Source organism: Cupressus sempervirens, chromosome 10 (genome assembly GCF_028749045.1).
Source record: "Cupressus sempervirens isolate cs-2001-9-10 chromosome 10, ASM2874904v1, whole genome shotgun sequence".
NCBI lineage: Eukaryota > Viridiplantae > Streptophyta > Pinopsida > Cupressales > Cupressaceae > Cupressus > Cupressus sempervirens.
The window spans coordinates 357,935,692-357,962,937 of NC_143127.1; the positions used below are offsets into that span (position 1 = coordinate 357,935,692).

General features: G+C 32.8%; 1 protein-coding gene across 5 annotated transcripts in view; it reads left to right on the forward strand.

The window, feature by feature from the left end:
• Positions 1-20,551: 20,551 nt before the first annotated feature.
• The window catches only part of LOC149534100 (phosphoglycerate mutase-like protein 4), a 177,117-nt gene continuing 170,422 nt past the window's right edge, over positions 20,552-27,246 (forward strand). The window contains exon 1 of one of the 5 annotated variants that reach the window (XM_089803844.1): positions 20,552-20,993. Coding sequence is in view for 2 of the 5 variants with exons in the window: in XM_089803843.1 (XP_089659969.1) it covers positions 20,801-20,993 (193 nt within the window). In the remaining 3 variants the exon portion in view is untranslated. The remainder of the gene's footprint in view (positions 20,994-27,246) is intronic. The other 4 variants (XM_089803843.1, XM_089803846.1, XM_089803848.1 and 1 more) reach the window with 4 other exon arrangements.

Below are 27,246 nucleotides of genomic sequence, written 5' to 3' on the forward strand. Positions count from 1 at the left end.
ATCAGCCGGGATATCCTCAAAGAAAATATATTTGCACTTTGACAAGAGAGACCAAGATCGAATTGCTGCCAAACTCCATAGTCGATTATCTATATCCTTTCTAAGGCAAAAACTGAAACTTTCTCTATTACCCAAATTCGAATGACTCTCTTACATAGCCAACCGGCTTATTTAAAATTGACTCTCCTTTTCTAATAAAAGGATGAGAAACATTTTTTTGTCTTCTATCCAAGAAAAGGATAAGAATCTGAAACTGCCTACTACCTATTATTGGAATCTGAAAATCATGCAGTAGGCCACATTTTAAATATCCACATTTTTTTCGTCTTCTATCCAAGAAAAGGATAAGAATCCGAAACTGCCTACTACCTATTATTGGATTCTAAAAATCATTAAACACTCCACCTACGAACTAAAAAAAACTATTCTAATTTAAGATCCACACACTTGGTCCTAGGTGGCTATATCTGGAGAGCTTATCGAACTGCTACTCTAGGTATGCCACCACATGTAGGACATTATTGAAAACATTTAAATTTAAAACACACACAAAATGTAAAACATTACTTATCATATTTTCCGCTCTGCTACTGCAGCATACTCCCAAATTTCAAAAGTTTCCAAGTCCCTTGGAAACACCTGCAAAACAAAGCATTAGAAAAACATATGGATCCCTTCATCTTGACTTTTGGTTTGTACTTTTCCTCCATTAGAAAACTTGGTGTTTCTTGAACTTGTATCATTTGAATTTTCTCTTTCTCCTTCATCTTTACCTTTGGTTTGTTTTCCACTGGTAAGATAAAAATTATTTGCTGCTCACTATGCATCCACTTCATCATATTCTGAATTTGTATGGCTGCTACATAGACTTGTAACTTCATCACATTCTGAATTTTTATTATTGTTGCATACACATGAATTTTTATTCTGAATTTTATGTCCCGAAAATAATTTGTTTCCCTGTCATAAATATATTTAGCCTCATCTTCTTTGTCCATAACATCATCTGATACCTCTTCTTTGGAAACTTCTTCATGCTGAGTCCCCGTACTACCACCATTCCTTTGCCATTCTCCCATGATGGCTGTAAACTGTTCCCATAAATCAGATTCTTCTTCAGAACTTGTTGCTACACAATCTTTATCTCCATCCTCATGCCATTGCTCTTGACATTTCACTACACCATGCATTTTGAAGGCTTCATTATTTTCCTCCAAACTCTCTTTCATAGGAGTACCTTTCAGCATTGTACTCATCTCTATTTTCAAAGGACACATTACTATTCCAACCATAACTTTATCACACTCAAATCCCATAGGACTTTCCTCTTTATTCTTCTCATCAACATTTACTTGTTGCACTTCTTCTTGCTGCAATTTATCTTCTTTTTGCTCTTCATGTTCTTTCCCTTCCAAATGACAACTCACATCTATCATTGTTGAGATTTCTGTACCAACTTCACATACATCTGCACTCTTTATGGCTGCCTTCTCTGTAGTTTCATTTGCCTCTACCAAAACTTCTTTCACTTCCTCTTTCACTTCATCATGCATTGGAAATGCTATCCTATCAATAAGACCTATACTTATTGATTCTTTCCATGTTTCATCATCCTTCAATGGAAGCAAAACCATCTTCTTCCCATTCTTGTTGACGGTATATGTGTTCTCTCTACAATCATATATGGGTGACCTGTCATATTGCCATGCTCTTCCCAAAATCAAGTGACAATCTTTTAAAGGCATAATATCACATTCAATGGTATCAAAATATGGTCCAATGTTAAAAGAAACATATGACTTTTTGAAGACATCAATCCATTGTTCATCTCCTAACCCATAAGCTCTGTAAGGTAAATCATGAGGTACTCTTGGAAGATTCAGTTTCTCAACCATTTCTACTGAGATTATATTTTCAAAGGAACCATTGTCAACTATAACTTTGCATACCTTATTCTTGCACTTGCACTTTGTTCGGAATATAGAATGTCTTTGGCTATAGCTTTGTCTTTTTTCTTCTTCTTCTTCCATTATGATGCTAGGATCTGATACCAAAAATGATGCAGAGCCACACCTTGGAAAGCTCAGGAGGAATACTCACTCAACTGAGTTACTTCAAGGGGCACAACATCAATCAGCCGGGATATCCTCAAAGAAAATATATTTGCACTTTGACAAGAGAGACCAAGATCGAATTGCTGCCAAACTCCATAGTCGATTATCTATATCCTTTCTAAGGCAAAAACTGAAACTTTCTCTATTACCCAAATTCGAATGACTCTCTTACATAGCCAACCGGCTTATTTAAAATTGACTCTCCTTTTCTAATAAAAGGATGAGAAACATTTTTTTGTCTTCTATCCAAGAAAAGGATAAGAATCTGAAACTGCCTACTACCTATTATTGGAATCTGAAAATCATGCAGTAGGCCACATTTTAAATATCCACATTTTTTTCGTCTTCTATCCAAGAAAAGGATAAGAATCCGAAACTGCCTACTACCTATTATTGGATTCTAAAAATCATTAAACACTCCACCTACGAACTAAAAAAAACTATTCTAATTTAAGATCCACACACTTGGTCCTAGGTGGCTATATCTGGAGAGCTTATCGAACTGCTACTCTAGGTATGCCACCACATGTAGGACATTATTGAAAACATTTAAATTTAAAACACACACAAAATGTAAAACATTACTTATCATATTTTCTGCTCTGCTACTGCAACATGAAGAAGGGGCTAATTTCATATACCACCTTCAAGCATCCAGGTGCATGCATATGGTGAGAATCTACTGGAGAGAGTCTTCCCCCTCCTTGCATAAATATTATGCCTCATTTTAGAGGTGAACTAGGTAAGAAACTAACTATGAAGTGTTTAATAGGCTTTTGTTCACATGAACCCTTAGTCGCCCCACAAGTGAGGTTTAGGCCTCTGAACCACACTGACATCTAAAAGTGTACACCCCCAGGAAGAAAGGCATGGAGAGCAACACCACTGAGTACAATAGTTAGAGCTTCCTAAAAATATGTAATATCAATAATTGAGAAGAAGCCATTAACATGACTTTGGACTTTTTTTTCTCTACAAAGATTCTTTAGTATAGTGAGTTGGAATCACCAATGAAAGGTGTGTGCTCACTTGGGTCGTTCTTGGAGGTTAAGTACTCCAACAGGCCTACTAAAAGTGACTCGAACTTGGGTTGGATTCAAGGGTCCAAGTTTTTTATTCTCCCAAAAGCGAAAACAACATACTCCTCTACCTCTTCATCTTACCCATACACACCAAATAGATACATCACCATGCTAGGTTATCATCTCAATGCATCTAGAAGCTTCTAGGTTTCTGATTTTCCCAAAGGGAAAAGAGCATACTACCCTCACTAAAAGACTTTCCAAGAGACTCACTACCTTCCTTTCCTTCGAAGGGTACTAACATCTAAAGGGGTATAGGTTTCTAAGTTACTCTTGGGCATCACTTCCAAGTAGTAAAGAGAATAATCCCCTATCCCTTTGTTTATATCCCTAAAGAAGTTCACAAGGCCTAATCAAACTATGTTTGACAAACATGAAAACAAACACATTATTTAAAGTAGGTTTAAAATGCATTCTTTGACATGTGTATCTTTGAAAAATGTCATGTAATCAAACATTCAGTGAGTTTGGATATGTTTCAAGGGAGTCTTTGACATACATCCTGCAGACAACTGCTATGTTGTTTCAGAAAATTAGATAAATAAGACAACAAATGCAGGTTAGTAGGATCAAAGAATGATAAAAACCAAAAAATCTCTGAGCATAAAACAAGTAAATCAAGTGCAGTGATGCCCAAAAATCACATGAGACTTTGTTGCTTCTAGGCGATCAAATTCTCTCCCAGGCGAGATAAAAGTTTGTACTACGTGAGAGAATATTGGTCTTAGGCTAGTAAATACATTGTCGTGCAACTTTTTGCAAATATTTGTATGAGTCAATAGGAATCTCATGCAAGGAAAGGACTTCCCATGAGATAATTCATAGAAGTGTACAAAAATAAAAAGCATAATGACAAAAATTATTAGAAATGAGGTGAGAGAATTGATTTTTTGGCCCCACTGTGTGCACCAGAAATGTGAGTTCAAAATCTCAACCTCAAATTTAGCAACACACTTCAATATTGTCATTATTTGTCAAATCATCCAAGAATGAACATGGGACCATTCATCTTGAATGTATGAACAAGGTGTCATGTTTTCTTCTATCTAGACAGGGTTTGAATATCCTTTCAGAATCGAGAGTTTAGTAACCATAGACCGATTAAAGAATGAAGGATTTAAGCTATATGAATGCAATATTATACTAGATTTTTATGATTTTCTATGCAAAATAGATGAAGTTAATCTATATGAAATGCAAGTTAATCTAAGAAAGAGAGAATAACTAAGCTAAGCATGGTTGCAAATTAAACTAAATGAGAATACTAAAATACAATAAATAGCTTCTTGAATGCACAAATATTGAGCTCTCAAATCGATAACATTTTAATACTCATCAATTGCATCCTTCTCAATGAGAGACAAAAGTTCTTGTTTTATAGAATCCCAGATCAATCAACGATGGAGACTAAATCAGATGAACGATTTAGATTTGATGAGAGTTTAGTTCAACTGGAAAGTTTCCATGTTTGAATGAGTTAACTGATTGATTTTGGAGTGAATGAAGAGTTAACTGATTTTGTTTCCTTTTCTGATTAAAGTTAACTCAATGTTTCCAATTTTGAATTGAAGATAAGATTTTGGAGAGAATATTTGATTTATTAATTAAATATGACCTCATAATTGCATATTCTAATTGATTGAATAAATTAATTCAATAATTGAGATGTGGATATTTGATTAAATCAAATAACATTTATTCCTTATGTCATGTATATTAGCTAAAGGGGTAATTTAATTTAATTAACTACACAAGGGCCTTTAATTAAATTAAAAAATTAGAAGGGTTTATTAGCCAATTTAAGTTGATATTTTGGAATTAAATAGAGTGAGGTTATTGTAGACTTAGGGTTTTCTACAATTGATAATTAGATCAAGTAGAGTCAATCAGAACTAGGAATGCCTGGTATAATAGGACATTGTCAATCAAGATATTGATGATTTGAGACTAATGCGCCAAAAATAGATTAGAATATCAAGGTGCCAATTTTGGGGTATTACAACTACTAAATTGTATCTCTGGTTCTACATCACTAGGTGGAGAAGTATGACCTTTATAGGCATAATGTCTACCTAAAATAAATATCTAATCCATACTGCAATGAACTTAATGCCCTTTAGGCTAGTAAAAATTTACTCTAATACTACTATAAAGAGTGCTAGATGGCTCTATCTAGTAAACTCCATGCTTAATTTATGGCATTAATAAAATATTGTCCTTACAAAATCATCTATATAACCCCATGTGACTAGTTGTTAATGCAATGGTATCTCAATACCTTCCCACTTATGCACATGTGGGGTAGTAGGAGTAATACCTAGTCGTGGCCTCCCTAATGGTAGCTAATGTAGGCACTAATATTGGCATTTGAAAGTAGGATGAAAAACCCAGTAATAGGGTTATTAAACCCCAACTCACATGTTAGATAAAACCACACCCAAAATAGTAATTATGGCATTGAAAATTTAGGGACTTGAACACCTTTGAATGAAGATGTCCATGCCAAAGAGAAGGAATCTTAGGTGTTCAAATGCAAATATTAAAGATTGAATTGCAATAATTCAACATAGATACAAAATAGAAATACCTAACACAAGTAACATATTCCCAGCAACAACAATAACAATATAGAAAGACACCCAAATTTTGATTGCAAATACTTAGCTCAAATCAATTATACTTCAACAATTGATTGAATTCATAAACTTGGTTCAAACCCTCACAAGAAGATGCCAAAAAAAATGGACAATAGGATGAATCTAATTTCTTCATCAATTCTTTTTTATAAAGAACTTGACTTTTCCAATATACCCTTCAATTAGAAGCTTCCAACTAATTTTTAAATAAATAACTTTCAAGCACAAGGCTTCATGAAGACACTTTTCACTTAAGAGGCTTCTCAATTACACTTTCAATTTATAACATGAAATAAGAGAAAGTCTCATTATAATTATAAGCCTTATAAATAACTTATTATATAAACTCCCTAAGTTTGCTTAGTCCATTGCTGATGAAGATCAACTAGTGTCTCAATTGTACTGCTAAATATAGAAAAAACCTCAAAATAAACTTACTAAAAATAGCAAGTTCACCTCATAGATCCTCAAAATATATTGCTAGCTCATGAGGGTTGTCATGACAAATTGACTCATCCTAGTTGTAGGTGCTTGCTAAAATGGGGACATTACAATCCTCCCTTACCAAGATTTCTTGTGCTCAAGCAATCTAGTAGCACATCAAACTCCAACCTCCACTAAGATCCCATAGAAAAATGAGTGTGATTTCCTTTCCATCACTGAATAATCTCCATAAATATAACACCATTAGAGTAAACAACATAGTATGCAAAACTGCACTCAACACCTGTATTGATAATGTAGAACTTGGAACATCATAGGGTGAACCCACAATAGTGGGTTACACTTTTTTGGAGGAAGAAATTCCTCCAAAATCATGAAACAACCAATTTTTTGTTTTGCTACTTTCAATAGAAAGTTTTATAATAGTTAGTTTCTATCGAAACTACCTATCCCGGACGAGGTTTGTTAACCTCGATCTCGGGCTAAAGAGTTTCGATTGAAACTTACTAATTTAGTTTAGATGGAAACTCTTTTAAAAAAATTAGACCTTCAAAAAGGTCATTTTTGACCCCACATGTAACTTTTGATAGTGGTGTCTACTGTTTTGATTGGAACTACGCAAAGCTACAAGCATCTAACTCATCAAACTTCAAAAAAGGTATAAATTTTCATTTTTTTACTCTCTCTAATGTTTTTAGTTAAATTTTATATGTTTTTTGTATGCATGTATATATATCATATTATCATGTGTGTGTGTGTGTGTGTGTGTCTATATATATATATATATATATATATATATATCATGTGTGTGTATATCATGTGTATGTATATATGCATATATATGTGGGTGTATATGCATATATGTATATATGTACATGTATATGTATAGATATACATATAAACATGTGTGTGTACATATATATGTTATATACATATCATGTGTATATATATGCATGTGTGTGTGTGTGTGTATGCATGCACGTACATATGTACATGTAGGTGTGTGTGTGTGTGTGTGTGTGTGTACATATTGTGAATATACACATAAAGTTTTTAAACTTTTAATGTACATACATGAACTTGTAATATATTAATTTTAAGTTTGTGTGTGTGTGTGTGTGTGTGTGTGTGTGTGTGTGTGTGTGTGTGTTTAAATTAACATGTATTAGTTTATAATTTGTACATGATATAATATAAATACATACTAGAAACATGTATGTACATTTTATATGTTTAATTTGCAAAGTAAATTTGTTAAATATATGTTTTTAATACTCACAATTAAATTGTACACCAATGGAAAATTAGAAATTGAATGTACACAATTTCTTTAATATTTCACTTAAATTACACTTCACTTAGACTAAAAACTTTGAATGATAACTCTAAATTAACAAAGTAAACACACAATTAAAAATATATAAAGTTCCCTAATTCATACAAATAACTTGCACATAACTTAAAACCCCTTAAAAAAGCATTGTATTAGTAAACCATACTAATGAATAATATGAACCTAGGTCCAGGCTATAAGCCCTTTAAATGTATGCATATATTTAAAAACTAGAGACCATAACAAGTTTGTAATTTAGAAATTCATGTGATATATGTATATAGAAAATTTGATATTATGGACCCTTAAGCCATCATTTTAAGATCGCTTGAACTATATTTTCATGTGTATATAGAATTTTCAATACATTAGATTATAGATTCTTCCAGCTCTAGGCTTTATTTATGAACAAATCCTAAACTAGGACCCAAGTTTAAGAAATTTTATATTAGGACCCCTTAATTTATTATTTAATCTAGTTCTATATTTAACCTAGTTATGTGTCCTAGTCCACCCATGTTCAATCTAGACTCTCTAGACTTAATCAACAATTATGAAGGTATCGTATGCACACATGATATAAATTGACTAAGAATCAGTTCAATTATGAAGTTATTGCACACTCACATGATAAAGATTAGATTTAGGATTACCATAAGGGTTTTGGGTCTAGCTTAGGATTATTATTCTAGGGTTAAAGTTTATATATTGGTTAACAAGTACTTACATGGTTAGAGATAGGATTAAAATAATGGTTAGGGCTCTAGAGTGAATGTTTAGGTTAGGATTAAAATTTCATTTGGACTACAATTAAGCTTCTAAGGTTAGGGTTTTGATTACACTTTTCATGGAGTTGAGATTAGGCTTTTATTGGGTAAATATTACGGTGAACATATATGCATGTGTACTACATTCAAATTTGAAGCTTAGGAAGTAAAACACACATGCATGTTATGTTCATTTCATGTTTAGGGTCCATATGTGCATGCTCAAATTTCAAACATGTGGACATGTTCATTTATGTTTTAGGAATTATATATATTAAAAGTAAATTTGATACATGTAGATGTACATTCATTTCAACATTTAAAAATAATTTTGATTCATGTGCATGTATTATATGTTTAATTTCATGTTTACGATTTCTAGTTTCTTAAATGTCATTTTAATAAATTTCAAGTTTATTAAATGTCATATTTTTATTTTTATTTTAGGTTTTCACATTATACATGCATACTACTTACATTGGTCCACATGGCAGATCAACAACCTCCTATCCCCCCTGAGCAACAACTTGTCCCACTCGAGTAGCAACAACTTGCCCCCACCCTCCCCCGAGCAACATCAACCTATCCCCCCCAAGCAGTGACCTATTCCCCAAGATTAGGAGCCTATCCCACTCATGAGCTCTATTATTACACTAACTAAGAGATTCAAAGACTTCATGAATCCCTGGCTAGTGGTTCATGCTTTAGTATATATAGTAGTACATGCTAGAGCATCTTACATAGCCTTACATTTATTCGAGATGAGATTCACGGTGTTGCTCCATATTCTATGCATACTATACAGGTTGTCCTTGATAGTAAGAGACTAGAGGTCTCTTCAGGTCTTTCATTGTAGTAGGTACAAGGCTTAGTACCCAAAGATGTTCTGAAGAGGGAATGTTTCCCACATTATGTTCCACAAAAGTTTGTGAAGGGTTATTTCTCCCCTTAAGTGTACAAATCCATAGATGATTGTACTGATATACCCACGCTTCCTTGCTACTCATGGTCATTATCAAAATAATAAACAAATTCCACTCTATTTTGCATGTCATCTTTATATTGAGGTTTACTTAAGTAGGGTGGTGAACTACACTAATTTACCATCACATTTAGGACAAGGGTGTGGTAGACTAGCTGATAGGTTATTGGGTCATCCACCATAGACACATAGGTTGATTATTGGAGAGAGGGCACTTGGTATTTCTCCTATATTAGGCCTATCAGCTGATGAGGCCATGCGTAGCACCCAGTTGTGGGGGGTGATTCAGGGAGTTGGAAAGATTGTCGTACCTATCAGATCTTTGTGGGGGGTGATTCAGGGAGTTGGAAAGATTTTTGTACATGTTAGATATTTTTTGAGTGATGAGGTTGGCTAATATTTTATGTCTTTTCGACATTCCAAATCATCATCTGGTGCTTCATCTTTGGATGACTTGTTTAGTGCAGTAGGCATCCCTTCACTAACTAGCTTAGAGGGTCTCACTAGAGTGTTGGCATGAGATATTATGACTAGTCTTGTTGAGGATCTATTATATTCATATAGATTCATATCAAAGCATCTTGGCATACCCATATCAGATGTTCGACATCGTGTCCATGGTAGTATTGGGATACATCCTCAACCACATTCCTCTCATCGATCAAGTAGCGATCATGGTGGTAGTACACATCATGATTCACCTATTGACCACTCTTTTGTTGCAGAGGGACATATACATACTAGTAATAACCCTTAAGATAGTGTAGGGCATGGTCAGAGTTTAGACGTGGGCCTTGATGATGTTGACTTCATCTTGTCGACCACAGGATGGATGGACTTGTTGACACATGATGATTCTACTTCTATGTCATCTCATCTAGTTAGTCCACTTGGCTCATCATTATTAGGATGTGATCTAGTCACCAGTCATGCTAGCATAGATACAGAGATGGAGCTAGATGAGGCCCACAAAAATCTGGATCTATTGGTGGACATGATTGATGCTAGGTAGTCTAAGTATTATTAGATGCCAACAACTACACAGGTAAATCTATAGTTTTTTTGTTCATGTTAAAATTTTAGTGGTTTGGAACTAATAATTTATGCATGTATATATATCATGCCTTTGTAATTATACATTTTTTTATTTGATTTGTTGCACATGTATGTACATAGTGTAGGGGGATACACCTCTTTTTACTCCATCTTTGATGCTAGATCATGTATGTCATCGAGACTCATTCGATGATGTCAGTACTAAATAGGTGAGTTTTAAATGTTTTGAATTACACAAATGTATAGATGTATATCTATATGTACATATAAATTGCATGTAATTTGTAAATTTAATATATTTAATTTAATATGATTATGTACATTGATATCACTTTCTTTTGAATATATAAAGGGGTCAGCACATCCCAGTGAGCATCCTGATACTTAGTCTTTAGACCGCATTGTGAGGAGATGTCATGATGATAGTCCTGCACCTAACGATCTATAGTTTTTTTTAATATTATAGATTATTTGATCTAGACCTTCATCTAGAGAGACATTCACAGATTCTAGATAGACACCTCGATGTATACATGCACACTATTTATTTTTTATATTATCTTCTAAGATCTAGATTATACATGTTTTTGTTATTTGTTCGATGATTGATACATATATTACAAACTTGAGAATGATGTTCGACACGTGTTTATGTTAAGGATCATATACATTTTTTATTATTGGTATACATATATACATTCTCTAGACATTTCTTTTACATGTTAGATTATGTTGGATAATGTTCTAGTATATATTTGATGAAATTGATGTATACATATGTGGTTAACTTTTTTCTATTGAAGTGATATTTAGATATGATTAAATTCAACATTTGATCTAGAATTTATAATTTATGAGTACATGTGTATGATGGTGTTTGTTGTGAAACATGTGTTTGATTTAATTCATGTTAAATATGTACATGTTAGATAATGTCATTTTTGTCTTGGAATTTGGACAAGTACTTTAGATAAATTTAGATATATAACATGTAATTTATGTCCTAATATGAACAAGTATCAGGTAACTAAAGTTACATATCTATATCCTAATTAGTTACATAATTCCTAATTTCTATATTCGTTACAAATCACAATTTAAAATTGACAAGTTAAATGAAAGAGTAAAAGTTCAATATAATTAGTTACAAGTCCTAAATTCATCCCCTTAAGACAAGTGTTTGAATTTCTTCCCCTCAAGGCACATGTCCTAATTAGTTGCATATAAGTTCCTAATTTCTATAATTAGTTACAAATCACAATTTAAACTTAACAAGTTAAATGAAAGAGTAAAAGTTTAATATAATTAGTCACAATTCCTAATTTCATCCGCTTAAGAAAACTGTTTGGATTTCTTCCCCTCAAGGCACATGTCCTAATTAGTTGTAAATATAAGTCCCTAAGTTCTATAAATTCAAATCGTTAAACCGAATTTCAAATTTCAAATAGTCTAACCAAATTTCAAAATGTTTATGTTGTTTCAAATTACAATTTGTTTCTATCTCGTATCAAGTAGGTTAGTTCATTGTTGGATAACATTTGATATTATCCTGTGATCATCAACATCAAGCCTCCACTTACATATTTTAGGTTCTTTAATTGGATGAAGAGTTAGACCAATGGCAATAATATGGTTACTATACTGATATACCTTATTTGTTAGGTTGATAATCAATGAAATGAATCCCATTTTTAAGTACTCTTCTTTGCTTCAAATATGTTCCCTATACAACAACAAAATTTGCATACAAATAAATAAAATTATTATATAGATTAATTAATTATTGAATATATATACACATATCCATATGTATACATCAATCAAAAAGTCAATAAATTTGAATTCATAAAAAGCATAGATGTACATACATGATTCAACTATATACTAACCCGTGGGAAACATAATTTCATCACTTATTTTAGTCTTTGTTAGCTTCTCTCTTTGTATGGTGCAACACAATAAATAATAGTTAGCACCTTCTATGTTTTCAGATTCTGCCATGACTGCAAAAATATTGCCTACACAAAGTATATGTATAAATTCCATGTGTCATGTACACCAGTATATATATTATATAAATTAACCAAAAATTATGAAATAAATAAACTTGTATATACATACATACCAACTCTGATCAATCCTAAAATATGGTCATAATCACTAAAAATTAATGGGATATCATAATAATTTTCATCCTCAAACTCATTTGTATTGATAACATCTAGTGACACCAAAGTCCATTCACCCACATATCCACATTCTTGATTAATGCAACCATCATAGTTTTCATCAATGCAATCAGGACAAAAAATGAGTATTCTCTTGTGTACAATGACCACACATTACTATTTGTACTCATAATTGAATGTAAAGATTGTGTCTTCTCTACCCCCTTGCATGCATGCATTGATCTTCTATCGACACCTGAATGTAAGGTCCACACATACATATAAAAAATGAGTTTTAAACATGTGTGCACATAATTTAGTTTTTACCTAATGTATTAACTATAAATTTGATTTAATTTAAATACTTAAATTAATTTATACCTGATACCTCCCAAAACACTTTGAATGGTATGACTTGATCCGCTTGTGATGATGTGTTATCTATTTTTTTTGGCACTGTAAAATGTGTTTTGCACCACTCAACCACGTCATGACCATTATTAATGTGATATCCTTTATAGTCCATTTGATACTTTCTTAAAGCACATTTGATACAAGCTCCTATACCATCATGCTCACCCTTTCCATGTCCACTCTCAAAAAAACTCCAAATGTGTGGTATATTAAGGTATCGATGATATCTACATAGTGCATAAAATGATCTAGCTGATTTAAATTGTGTTGCACATCCATTTGACCATACAACATGTTTTTCTATTTTTATGCGTTTGTTTTTCAAATATTAAAAAAATGTCTTATAACAATGTTCCACAAAATGTGTGTCGTGTTCTTTGTCATCACTAATGTAAAAGTGACACTCTTTTTTAATGACTCGTGTTTGATCTATACTTTCCACACCATCCAAATCAATTTGTGCATGTCGATAAGAGACTTGAATCATAATATTAACCTTCTCTATAAAGTAGTATTCCTCTTGAAATTGTTTTTGAGAAATGAAAGAGTAATTCTCCATAAAGTCAATAACAAATAAAATTGTTCTGAGTGGGAAAGTTTCTCTTAGTGTTTGAAACAGTTATGCTTGCCAATTAGCAAAAAAAGCATGACGCGTATATGGTTGAATTAATTTATGAAAAGTTGACATAAATTCTCGTGTAGGTATCTCAACATTTACATATTCCAACATTGTTGATTCTTTTCCAACTTTTGTTTCTGACTTTATGTACTTATATCTCTTACATTTTACCATCCCCATCATATCAGTATTAATCTCTCAAAGGAAATTTATTCTAGTTATCACATGGTTCACAAGTTCCTCTCATGCAATCTATTTCACCCATTGCATGATCATTTAGTTTGTCACATAAGGTTGATGTTATGAATTGGCTCGATCATTTATGAAAAGAATTTTGACAACCACCACTTTCTTCTATCATCTTTCAAAACCCTTGATAGTACAAATCAAATTCAACATGATATTGACAGCAACATGTTTCAAAAGATTTATTTATCTTCACAAGATAGGGTTTCAATCTTTCAAACATTGTTTGTCCAATCTTTGTGTTGGGATTTAAATTACAAAATGAGAGATACAATTCATGTTGTGTGATAGCCAACCAATGTTTTGCATGTTGAATATATTCCTTAGGCCCAATCCTTTACTTGATGATATCTCTTCTATTTGGTGAAGGATGAGTATTATCAATCCAAAATTGAATAACTAATCTCTTAACTGTTTCGACAATCCTTTTAGATCGAGGGGCTCTACACATTAGTCCCTGATTTCCTTCTAATGTACTATCATCCAAATTGTTTCTCCTTTTCAGATAATGTAATATTGTCTTTCAAATATACCCAATATGAGATGATAGTGAAGAGATCTATCTTTTTTGTCATAATTTATTATTTAAAACAAATGACAGTATCATTCTTCATGCAATGAATTTATCTAAAGATCTAGTTTTTTCCCCAATGGAATGTAACCCTTCCTTAACACTTTCAACAATATTTTTTTGTAGTTTAGAAGTCTTCTCTTTTTTATACTTGTATCTATACCAAATAGTTTCAATGGCTCTTTCAGTTCATCTTTAAGAAGTGAAATTGATAATAGTTGAGTTTTCTCCACTGTATCAAGATTCTCAAATTGTGTAATTATTTCTTTAGACTTTTTATTCAATTTCCTCTTTGTAGTATGTGTAGGTTGACTAACATATCCTCTCAATTTTTTCACATTCATTTCAATTAAATGATCTATGTTTCTATGATTAATTTTTCCCATCAATCTTTCAGCTAGATTAACATTCTCATTTGTTGTTTGATCTTGAGCTACAAGAAAAAATAAAATAAAGATTTAAGATACAATCTTTTTAGGGGACATATGTGTATATACATAACAAGTGAAATATTAAATACAATTTTATCTAACCTTTAGATGATCCTTCTTTAATATTGATTGCTTCATCTTTAATTTCCTCATGTCCAACATTTTCATCATCTACTACTGCACGTGCACAATATAACAAATAAAATCAAGCAAGTTTGTATGGGGAAATGTCTCTAAAATTAAAAATCAAAGGTATGTAGATTGCCTACACCTAGAAATCTACAAAGAGATTACATACTTCTGAGAGATGCACATGTACCTATTTGAACTTGGGATGAACCTTCTCCAACCTTAGTAGGTTGTTCTGGTTGACTATGTCCTAAATAAATTCATAATTTAAAAGACCATAATTGAAATGAACTCTATTTCTAAATATTTATAATTTAAAAAACTATAATGTAATAAACCGTTATCCTAAATATTCATGATTTAAATTTAATAAAACCTAATCCTAAGTACTCATAATTCAATAAACCCTTAATATTAAGTTAATAGTAACCCTAATTTAATATTTACCATATTCCTAATTGGATAAACCCTAATCCTAACTATATACAAAAAGTTTAGAATAGGATTGTACACTATAAATTAAATATGCATTGGAAAAAAGATTGCACATGTGTACCTTGCCTCCTGTAGTATGCTACTAAAGTTTTTTGATGTTTTCATCTTCTTGTTCTTGAGTTCTTCTTCGTGAATATTTACTTGCTCTTTTATCTCTATTGCCCATGCCACAAACTCTTCTTCCAAAATTTGAAAATAGACAAGTTGCAAAATATTTCCTCCCTCACAATTGAAGTGCCAATTATCTAATTTGATTTGAATGTTAAAATTGAAAAAAAAACAATTATTATTTATATGGGATTTTTTTTTTATAAAAGAAATCTCTAAAGGTTGACTAAAGTTTTGATAAAAAATCTAGTGCAATGAAGAAACTCAACAGGGAAACTGAATTCCCCCCACCCCCCTTTCTTTGTACCAACTAAACTACCATACCAAACATCAGACTTAAGTATAGAAAAACTTTGCATTTGTTAAATATCTTGTACATGGGGATCAAATATGAAGTTGTATGCACTCCTCAATGTATACACCCCACTCGAATCCTAATCATCACAATCAAAGCCAAAAGAATGTTGTGGGGGTTCAACCTTAATCTCATCATAGTATATCTACATAATACAATTTTTCACTCCCTTAGGCCTAAGTGAACATGTGTGTCATTTAGCAAAAGGTCATTTGCAATAGAAGCAAAGTTGTCTCCTCCTTAAATCTTCTTGTGATGACTCATCATTCTTCTCATCTAATTTCACATTTTCATCAGTAGCTGATGAGTGTTCCTCATCTATAGGTAGAGAGGTAGAAAACTTCAAAGAAAACTTTCCTTGAGATGTAGATGACTCAAGATCTCTCACTTTCTCCATTGCCTCCTGTAAGGTCGGTGGGTCCAAGAACTTAACCCATCCCTTGAGTGGCTCAAACTAATCCATCAATAAAAAGAATCATTGGAGTCTTCTAAAAAATATTATACACCATCATTCAAAGCCTTTGAAACATCATTAATGAAGGCCTCTAGACCACCTATCTATCTTAACTAAGCTAACTCCCTCAAGTATACCTCAACATTCTTCATATCAAATCCCTTTATCAATCTATCCACGAACTCCTGATAGGAAGAAATTTGATCATGATGTCTAAAGAAAGTAGCGCATAATACCACCAGTCATGAGAAACTCTATTAAGGCAAAGCACAACAAATCTAATGGTTTCCTCCTTAGTCATATGATGCAATGCTAGATAAGTATCGAGCTTGTAAACCCAAGCTCAAGGTGTCACCCTTCCATTGCCACCAAAGTGCACTAAGGTCATATTATTGACTACCTCTCACATATATGACTACCTAGGCCTCTGTCTCTTAGGTGCAAGCCTACCCCTAGTATGATCCCACCCCTATGTCAAGAATCCATCAAAATTAAGGTTTTTCTTGATGGCTTGTAGAAGAGCATCCCACCCAACAAAATGTACCACCACACATTTGTTGAAAACAATTGGTTAATTGTGTATTATCTTTGATGTTACACAAAATGTCATATCTTTAATAGTTAGTGTATGTCGAGCTCACTCGGGTGATGAAGATAGTTTCCCGTGTTTGCCAAGAACTCTTGAGTTGGCCAAGTTTAGAAGACAGTGTCAACCAAGTTCACTCAGGAGACAAAGAGAAGTTCGCAGAATATTGAGTGTTAACTGAGCTCACTCAATTAATGAAGGAAAAGTCAGATTGAACTAGTGTTAATTGAGTTCACTTAGTTACTAAAGGAACTTTGTGAAGATGTGGTGTTAACCAAGTTCACTTGGTTAACACAGGAAAATCATTTCTGAGTTAGTATCTACCAAGCAGGGTTGGCTAACGAAGGATTTTCTCATTTTGGCCTATTGAGCTTAATATATTTGTTTGTTGGTTCTAGCTAACTAAGGATATGAATATTAATTATTCTAATTTGTATTCAAGCCAACTTGAAAATGTGTATGATATTAGTATAAGGTCAAGTTGAGGATTGAATGTGTGTAAGTGAATTGAAATATAGAAGATGCTAAGAGGAAGAAAATTAGAAGGATAATCAGAATATCCTTGTGGATCTACAAAGATACATTCATTTAAAAAAGATCAAGTATACAAGCCATAATAGAGATATATATTAGCAATTTAGTTGCATTAGAAATTAGGTCATCTCATTGTTACTCTCTAACCATTATAGCAGTGATCTAAATTTCTTAACAGAGTTGGCTTGACTGTTATTTGTAAATCCTCTAACAAGGTGGCATTTCTAGATTGAAATGTCTAAAGACCTCTAACAAGTACTCCTAACAAGGTGATTAAATCCTCTAATAGGGTCACACCTAATAGTGTGTTTTGTAACCTTTAGTAGGGTTGGCTCCTAAAAATTAGTAACTAGTTGCAATTGGTGGTTTTTTCCAAATTGGGTTTCCACATTAAATCTTGGTGTCACTTGTGTTCATGATATTTCTTTTATGTGTATGCAACTAAGATAAGTAAGGTTAATCATAGATAATATCTTAAGAATTGCATGTTAAGCATTTGCCAAGTTATAGTTTCTATTTCAATATTTGCTGAGTTACAACATTTGTTAGTGTAAATTGAGTGCCTGTGTGTTTGCCGAGCATCAATATTTTTAGTGAAGTTTATATTTTGTGTTGATATCTAAGGGATCTGAGATTTATTTTAGTGGTAACTAATTCATCCCTCCCCTCTCAGTTACTCCTCTTATATTTCCAACAACATTATCCACAAAGGGTACAACTATAGTCTCAATACTGACTGCATCTGCCTAAGGTCTTAGAAAAGTAGGCATCTATGACATATCATATGCTTCAATGTAACTAGTTTTGTCAATCCTGTCATAAATCTTGCCTCGATTCTCTACTCTAATCCTATCACCAACTCTAGACTTGTCATCTATTGGGGACCTATTTGAACTAATATAATTGTCTTGAGTACCCCTCTCCCTACTTCGTCATCTAGGGAGTATAATATGTTGCAGAGTGTCATAAAGCTACTACAACACATTGGAAACATGCTCTTGTGTAGATGCCAAATCTCAAAAAGTCTCTTTGCCCTCTCTTTTAATCTCACAAATAGTACCAACATCTCTATAACCTGTATCTCTTGAACCACCATTAACCTTGTTGCCCACACTACAAAACTATATCTTTGGTTCTCCATCACCAAGTGGAAAACTGCAACCTCTACAAATATAATGTCTATTCAAAATACATCTCCGAGTCATAATGCAATGAGTCCAATCCTTGTAGGCTGGCATGAAACTACTCTAATACCACTATAAAGTGCCCAAATAGGCTCTAGTTGGTAAACTACATGTTCAATTTGCAACAAGAATATAATATTATCTTCGCACAACCTATTCTATAGCTTCTACGTGGCTTCTTGTTGATGTCGTGACATCTCAAAGACCTTCCCATTATGAATGTGGGGGTATTAGGAGTAACACCTAGCTACAACATTGTTGCTAGTAGCTATTATAGGTGCCAATAGTGGCATTTGAAAGTAGGAAGAAACACCTAATTTAGCATTAGAATTCTGAGTCAATAGGGTTATTACACCTATTCACATGTCAGGTCAAACCATGTCCAAAATAGTAATTATGATATTAAAAATTAAGGGAATTGGATGCTACTTTAAAAATTAATATGTGTATTGCAAAGAGTAGAAATCTTACACATTCAAATACATATGTTAAATACTAAATTACACATGCAATTTGCAATAATTCGACAGAGATACAAAATATTAATACCCAACCAAATAATATCTTCCCAACAACAACAATAATATGGGAGGCCACTCAAATCTTGATTGCAGATACTCAACTCAAATCCATTATACTTAACAATGGATTGAATTCACAAACTCAGTGCAAACCCTCGCAAGATGATGTAAAAAACAATGGATAATAAGATGAATTTAATTGCTTAATGAAGTGTTTTTTTTATAAAGCACTTGGATTCTCCAATACACCTTCCAATTAAAAGCTTCCAACTAATTCTTTTAAATAAATCACTTTCAAGCACAAGACTTCATGAAGAGATTTTTTGTTTAAGAGGCTCCTCAATTACACTCTTAATTTATAACATGAAATAAGATAAAGTCTTATAATAATTAAAAGCCTCATAAATAACTTATTATATAAACTCTTTGAATATGCTTAGTCCACTGCTAATGAAGATCACCCTCCAGTGCCTCCACTCTACTACTAAATATAAAAATCGCCTCAAAATAGACTTACTAAAATAGTAAGTACACTTCAAAGACCCTCAAAACATACTATGAACTTATGAAGGCATTATAATGAATTGACTTAGCACCTACTAAAAATGAAGACATTACAAAATGAGTTACTTGAAATCACCTCAAAATAGTAAGTCCACTTCAAAGACCCTCAAAACATACTATGAACTTATGAAGGCATTATAATGAATTGACTTAGCACCTACTAAAAATGAAGACATTACAAAATGAGTTACTTGAAAAAAAATAAAAAGTGATTTGAAATTTCTACATAGAATTTTGATATAAACATAAATTTAAGACAATAAATTAATAGATTTTTTTTTATAATATTATTTAAAATTAGAATGGTCAATTACTAAATCCTCCTTCCTAAAATTGTTTAATAATAAGTAAATATAAGATGTTTAATAATAAGTAAATATAAGATGTTTATTTATTTAAAAAAGTTTAAACCTAGGGTGCTCAATTAGTCAATCTCCTCTCCTAAATGATAATTTAGGGCCCATTTGGCAATGGGAATACAAGCAGAATAGGCTTATGTAAATTCTTAAAAATTTGAATTTTTCGTTTGGATGCACCAAATTGAAATTGGAATACGAAGTAAAATAGAAATACATATTCCAATTTTGGCCCAAAAAAGGGAGTTTTGCAATTCTACCCAAATAGGTGTTATTGGAATACGTATTCCTATTCCACTTTTATTTATTTTAAAAAACATAAATTTTAAAATTCGCAAATTTCCCATCAAATATTGATTGAACCAAACAGAGAATAAAAATACATAGCCCCTAGATCCAATGAGTGCTAAGTGTTCCATTTATTCTCATGAGAGATGGATTCATGTTGAATCACTACTCATGAAACATGGGTCATCGAGTTTGACTCAAAATCACACAGTTAAATCCTGATATTCACATCACAATACATAGCCCCATTTTCTATTCCGAAATAGCTATTCCTATTTCCCTATTCCTATTCCCGCGGCCAAACTGGCCCTTTCTAACAAACCAGTCATTAGACGGGTGAGACCGAAATTCAAATGAAAGACAATGTCCATCTTTCAATCACCTTTTTTTACAAGCTTGACAATCTCGTCTCCAGAGGTGCTAATTATTATTCATAAAGCGCATGCATTCATTTATTCAAGAGGAGGTGGTTATCGCGAGGAAGCTCACTTCATTGCAGAGAAGGTTATCGAGTGTAATAAGCGGAGATTCATTCTCATCGCCGTTTCAATAAACGGTAAGCTAAATCTTCTCCAGCATTTCCCTTTCGGAGTTAAATGCATTTTAAAGCTTATAAAGCTTCCTACTACATCAAAGAATTAATGAAATTGCAGAAGAATGATCCGTGGGTTATTGTGAAATAAAATAAAAAAAACAATTTTGTTACAGAGGATTTGTTTTCTTATTGCACTTTGCATGATCAATGCTTCTGGTCTTCGGAATTGAATTTACCGAAAGTGACTCTGTTGGCAATGAATGACATTGACTTTCTACCTTGGAAATTTAGGATCCCTTAAATGTTATGCAGGTTAAGTTTGGAGGATATGCTTAAGATTTGTAAATAAACAAAGGGCCACCCTCAGATCCGGTTCATATTTTTCACTCGATTGAAATTACTGCCAAAATTTGGAATCGCAATTCCATCTACCTTAGGGTGTTTTCTTCTTTTTACTCCCTTGTGAATTATAATACACACCTGCGATTATTTATTTCTTACAGAATCTTTATGCTTAAAAATTAAAAGCCAGTTTTGAGTAGATTTGTTATGCCAAATTCGCATGGAACTGGGTGTGTCCTGCATTATTGTACGAACAAAAAGAAGGGCAAAATACCTTGTCGATTTCGAAGCTTTTAGAATTAAGATCTATCTATATCAATGACCATGAAATAAAAGGCAAGATAATGTACTATTCTGGCTGCAGATGAATACAGAACGCTGAAGTGGCTTCCTGCAAAAGGTTCGATTCAAGGCTCCCAAACCACTTCAAGAGACTCCCTCTGGACTAAAAAACCATTTGAAATCCCTTATGACTGTGAGCCCAAAAGTTTTTATTTTTGTTGTGCCAATACAAAACTGTCCTGAATTTATGAATGCATACAATAATCTAGAAAGAATGGGCACGCACAAAAATCTATGGAAAACCCTGCATGCAAGACAAGATACCTTTGCCTTTTATTTTCTATCTTGTGAGGTCAGCTGTTTAATACTATTTTTAAGTCGTTTCAGCTACAGAAGATTCCCCATAAGTAATGACATTATAATAAATGCTTTTTATTATATTTTCCCTATTTATCCTGCCCCCCTTAAATAATGCATCCTCCTTGATGCTTCATCGAAGTTAACATCATACCTAATATGCTTAAAAATCTAACTTTCATTGGTCAAAGTATACAAGATAAATAGTTTGTGCAAATTCAGAGTCTACCATAATATCAACAAGATTTAAATTCGTTTTCTTAGATTAAGTCTAATTTCTCTAAAATGCATTCAAGTAAAATCTACACACACAAACTTTTTCAAGAGCAGTATCAACACCCATTTGAAGTAAGCATATGCATTAATTAATCGTTTCAAGGACATTTTCTATGTCAGTGTGTGAATTCCATTACTACCCTTTAGTTTTACAATGTTAAACTACCTCTCTCCGACAATATTCCCCTTTTCTTTTGATGTGTCATTCCGTCTGTTGCATCCATAGGAATAACACCAAAATATCAGTCTATGTTATATCATGAATAAAATAAAATAAAATATTCCCTTATCTCAATGTTCTCAGAAATTAAGCTGCATAATACCTGAAAATCACAAGAAAGCACACAGATACATGTGCTTACTTACAATACCTTGGCATCATATGGAGTTGACCTCGACAGTGGATACTTCATAAAAATTTCCTGTCACACACACACACACAGACACTTCATGATATTTTTAGCTCATTCACCATGTCAATAGCTCAAGGAGAAATGTTCCAAGTTTCAATATCAAGAGACAACATTATGATTTAAAGATTACAATTTCTTAACTTATTTTTAGATTACAACTTGATCCTAAGTAACTGAAATAAATTATCCATAAAAACCATTGAACATGTGGTGCTCACTGAGTAAATCATCTATGCCTTCCTACAAATCACATGTCAAGAAGTGGATCTTTGTCTCATAAGCTCTCAAACAATTGTCCACTTGCTATCTCGAGATGGGAATGTGGCCCATGCGCTTTTTTGCCCAACCACAAAGCCTTACACTTCCTTTGGATTCTACCTAACTCGTAGAATTCTCCAACCTTGCAATGCCTAGGAGTCTCAAAAAAATACAAAAGGTAGGAGGAATTTGGTGCAGCCGTGAAACTAACTACTTTTTACATATGTCTAAGTAGAACTAATCACAGATGTGGCAAAGAGACGGGACGTAGGCAGCATATTTAAGAAAACATATGCAAACAACTTTGGCCAAAGTCTTTTAATACCAAATTTCTATTCGTAGACAAAGTGGAAATGAAAACATCACTTCTACCCTTCCCTCTTTTGCCCACATTCAACACTTTTCATTGGAAGGTAAGCTTACCAATGCTCATACGCACTAAGTCAAATGATGCAAATTGAATGCAAGAGTAGGAATGATATGTTCTTCGCAGTGGACTTCCTCAAACATTCTATCAACGTCCCACATTGAACATGATAGAGAACACCACTTCATAGCACAAGACTAGCAGCATATAACAAAAACCCTAGCCACCTCAATATCAAAAGAAATCTCAAAATCAAAGTTCAAAAATTTCAATCTGAAATCCCAAAAGTAGTGCAAAACCAGTAGAAATAAATGTGACAAGAAACGCATTTGATAGATAAACCAAATTTTGGTGGCTAGATGGTCATGAAAAAATTAAAATTTCAAGCTAGCCCTTCCTCACTTCAAGTTCATGAAAACTGAAAATAACATAAACAATTGAAAACAAATTTACATAATGAGTGACTGTCACTAGCCACATGGAGAGAGTATAAGCTACATGAAACCTTGCGTCCAAGTGCGCTAAAAACATGACCAAACTCCTAGAAAACATACACCTTATGCACTATAACTTGATAATTTTATTCTTTTCCTTTTCCAATCTCATGCATCCGTAAATGCAAAATGCATTATGCAATAATTTTTTTGAATAATTTCCATGAATTTTTCTTTAAATGACTGACATGCTAGATTCTTTTCTCAAGAATCTCATGAAGACCTAGTATTGGAATCCTTGTGTCACAAATGCAGAATGCATCATTTGCAAAATGTAATACACATTTTCATCATTTATGTTGATACATAGCAGCTTTGGTCAGATAGAAGGCTGATTGCTTGTATTGATTATATATGTGCATGTATGTATGTATGTCAGTTCACTATGTGAACACATTCACACATACACAGTTCTTGTGCTCAATAAGAATTATCATTTCATATACCTTGGAGACAAAGAAACCATACTTGCACTAAATCGAAACTCTATACATCACAGTAAGTATACTGAAATCTGAATTAGCAAATTATATTATTCATCTTCTTTTGGTACAAATCGTGTAACAATCTGATATATATGTATAGAATCGATCAAGCAATGATCAAACATACTAGTATCGGAACATGATTTGGATCAAGCAAATGATCCATTCACTTTCTATGCAGATCGGCAATTTGCAATAATAAAATTGGTTAAGCATTAATGTAATGTCCCCTTTTTGGGACATTAGGAATTCTAAAGTCAAATTCATATAATATTAATTTTGGCTTAAGGGAGCTTAATGCAAATTTATTAAATGGGTCAAATTAATGTTATAAAGTGGGTTAAAGGTGACAAGAAGGAAAAAGACGAAAGGACAAGAGAATGAAATTGAAGGGTCACCATTTTGAGCATAAAAGAAGGATGACGAATTCATTTTCAGCAAGCTTGGATATTGGTTTGGTTTGAGATCTCTCTTGGAGAAATTAAGGAAACTTCAACTTCTATTCCGGATCCGAGGACGCAAACCCTCAGGTTCTTCTTGGGTGGTTTGGACATAGCCCCGATTCATCATCTATGGTGATTTAGAGATGGAGTTCACTTTTACGTTTCAGGTTCATTTTAATTATCCAATCTGACTGTGATCACTGTTTATATGATTGGATTGTTGTTGTATTGCTAGTTTACAATGCAATAACGAATTCTGGAGCATTTGCTGGTTACTTACTGGTTAATGTTACTGATTATTTACTGGCTATTTACTGGTTATTATTGTATAAATTCTTGTTTATGATTCTGAAATCAATTTGAGGAAAAATTGGAGAGAATATCCGGGTAGGATATTACAACGGTATTAGCGCATCAAACTTGCCATCCTGTTGGGTATAGTCAGAACTCTCATCAGAAATATATTTATAGAAGGGTTTTCAGCAGCAAATTTATGAAAATTTCTATTATTAGAGACGTGTTGTAAATGAATATAGGATCTCCGGTAGAGAGATGCAAATATCTTCCTTTAATTCTCCTGATTAGTAATGGCAAGATACTGATATAGAATTATCAGTATAATATATGTGCTCACTGAATCTGAGTTAGATTACAGTCCAAAACAATGATGATATATTTTATTCATTTCTTGATATCAAACTGATTGGATATGTATAGGCTGTTATTATGTTCTGAATAGTGTTTGTATCACTGGTGAAGAAGAGAGCACTGCCGTGTATTGATGATCTTCATTCATCCAATGATTGCATTATATATTTAAGGAGTATGTTCCATGAACTAGTATTAGAATGCTGATTGGTTTAATAAACCAATATGAAACAAAATTGTGAGCAACCAATAATTCCAAGGTTAAGTATATGATATTTATTAGTGAACACATAACTGTAATTAATTATATGTATGTATGTGCAGAAATCACAAATTCATATACTTCAAATATAGTGTTCTTCACTTCTATTGAAGCTGTACTTTAACACTCCCTCTTAGTGAGGGAGAAGTGAAATATCAAAGATTTCTTATGGACCCTAAAAATGATATCCATCCAAAGAACAAATTATTTGACTTTAACACTCTGAAATAGTGACTTGTCAAATAACTACAATCTCAATGTTATGAACACTACCATAACATGTATCATTCTCTTCGGCACTCTGGATCAACAATTAGATTGATCATAATACATTCCCTATCAATGACTTCCGGCATATCCAGAACAATAACATAATCTGTCATGATAACATGCCTATCATTTGTAAGATCGTCACCTTACAATGATTACCTTCTAAATATATATGTCTATGAAAGATTGTCATCTATCATTACATATGTGATGCAACTATTTCTTTAGAATCATAAACACACATATATAAATTGAAACTCAAGTTCAATATTCAAAAATTACAATTTGATCATACCAAGTTTTCCCCTAGTAAGAGGTTTGGTAAAAACATCTGTTGTTTGCTCATTTGTACTTATGTACTCTAGTTTGATAACATCTCGATCTACCATATCCCTAATATAATGATAAGGTATCTCAATATGCTTAGATCGATTGTGGAAAACTAGATTTGCCGAAAGCTTGATACAACTTTTATTATCACAATGAATGATAGTTGGCTTCAAGGGTTTCTTGAACAACCCAACTAGCAACTTCTGCAACCATACTGCTCTCTAGCTCCCATGGACGGAGCTATATATTTTGCTTCAGTGGAGCTTAAGGCAGCTGAAGATTGTTTTCTACTGAACCAAGAAATCATTGCAGACCCAAGACTAAAACAATATTCTGTGGTACTCTTACGTTCAGTAGAGCTGCCTGCCTAATTAGAATCTGAATATCTATGAAGATTGATCTCAATTTGTTCATATTTGAGTTGCATACCAATTAAACATCTTAGATATCGTAAGATGTGCTTAGCTGCCTTAAGATGTATCTTCTTTGGTTCACACATGAATTGACTTAATGTATTAGTTGCATAATAGATATCGGGACAAGTGTTTACCAAGTACATTAGTGAACCAATGATCTGCCTGTAGTAAGTAGGATCAATAGGTTCATATTCAAATCCGTCATTCTTCAGTTTATGTAAGTTAGCTTCCATAGGAGTTGTTACTGGTTTACAACCTATCATTCCAAACTTAGTCAAAATATCAACAATGTATTTTCCTTAAGAAAGCGCAGTTCTCCTTTTGCCAAACTTCTAGATCTAGGAAGTAATGAAGAAGGCCCAGGTCTTTCATATCAAATTCTGCTGTTAGTTCCTATTTGCATTTAGCTATAAGACGCTTTTCACCTATTATTTGAAAGTCATCAACATACAATACAAGAATAATCATATCGTCTCCATTTATTATGAAGTATATGTAAGGATCAACTTCATTCTTTGAATACCCTAATTTTGTGAGATAGCTGTCTATTCTTTCATACCATGCCCTGGGTGCTTGTTTAAGGCCATATAATGCTTTCTTTAATTTACATACATGAGAATTTTTGTCATGA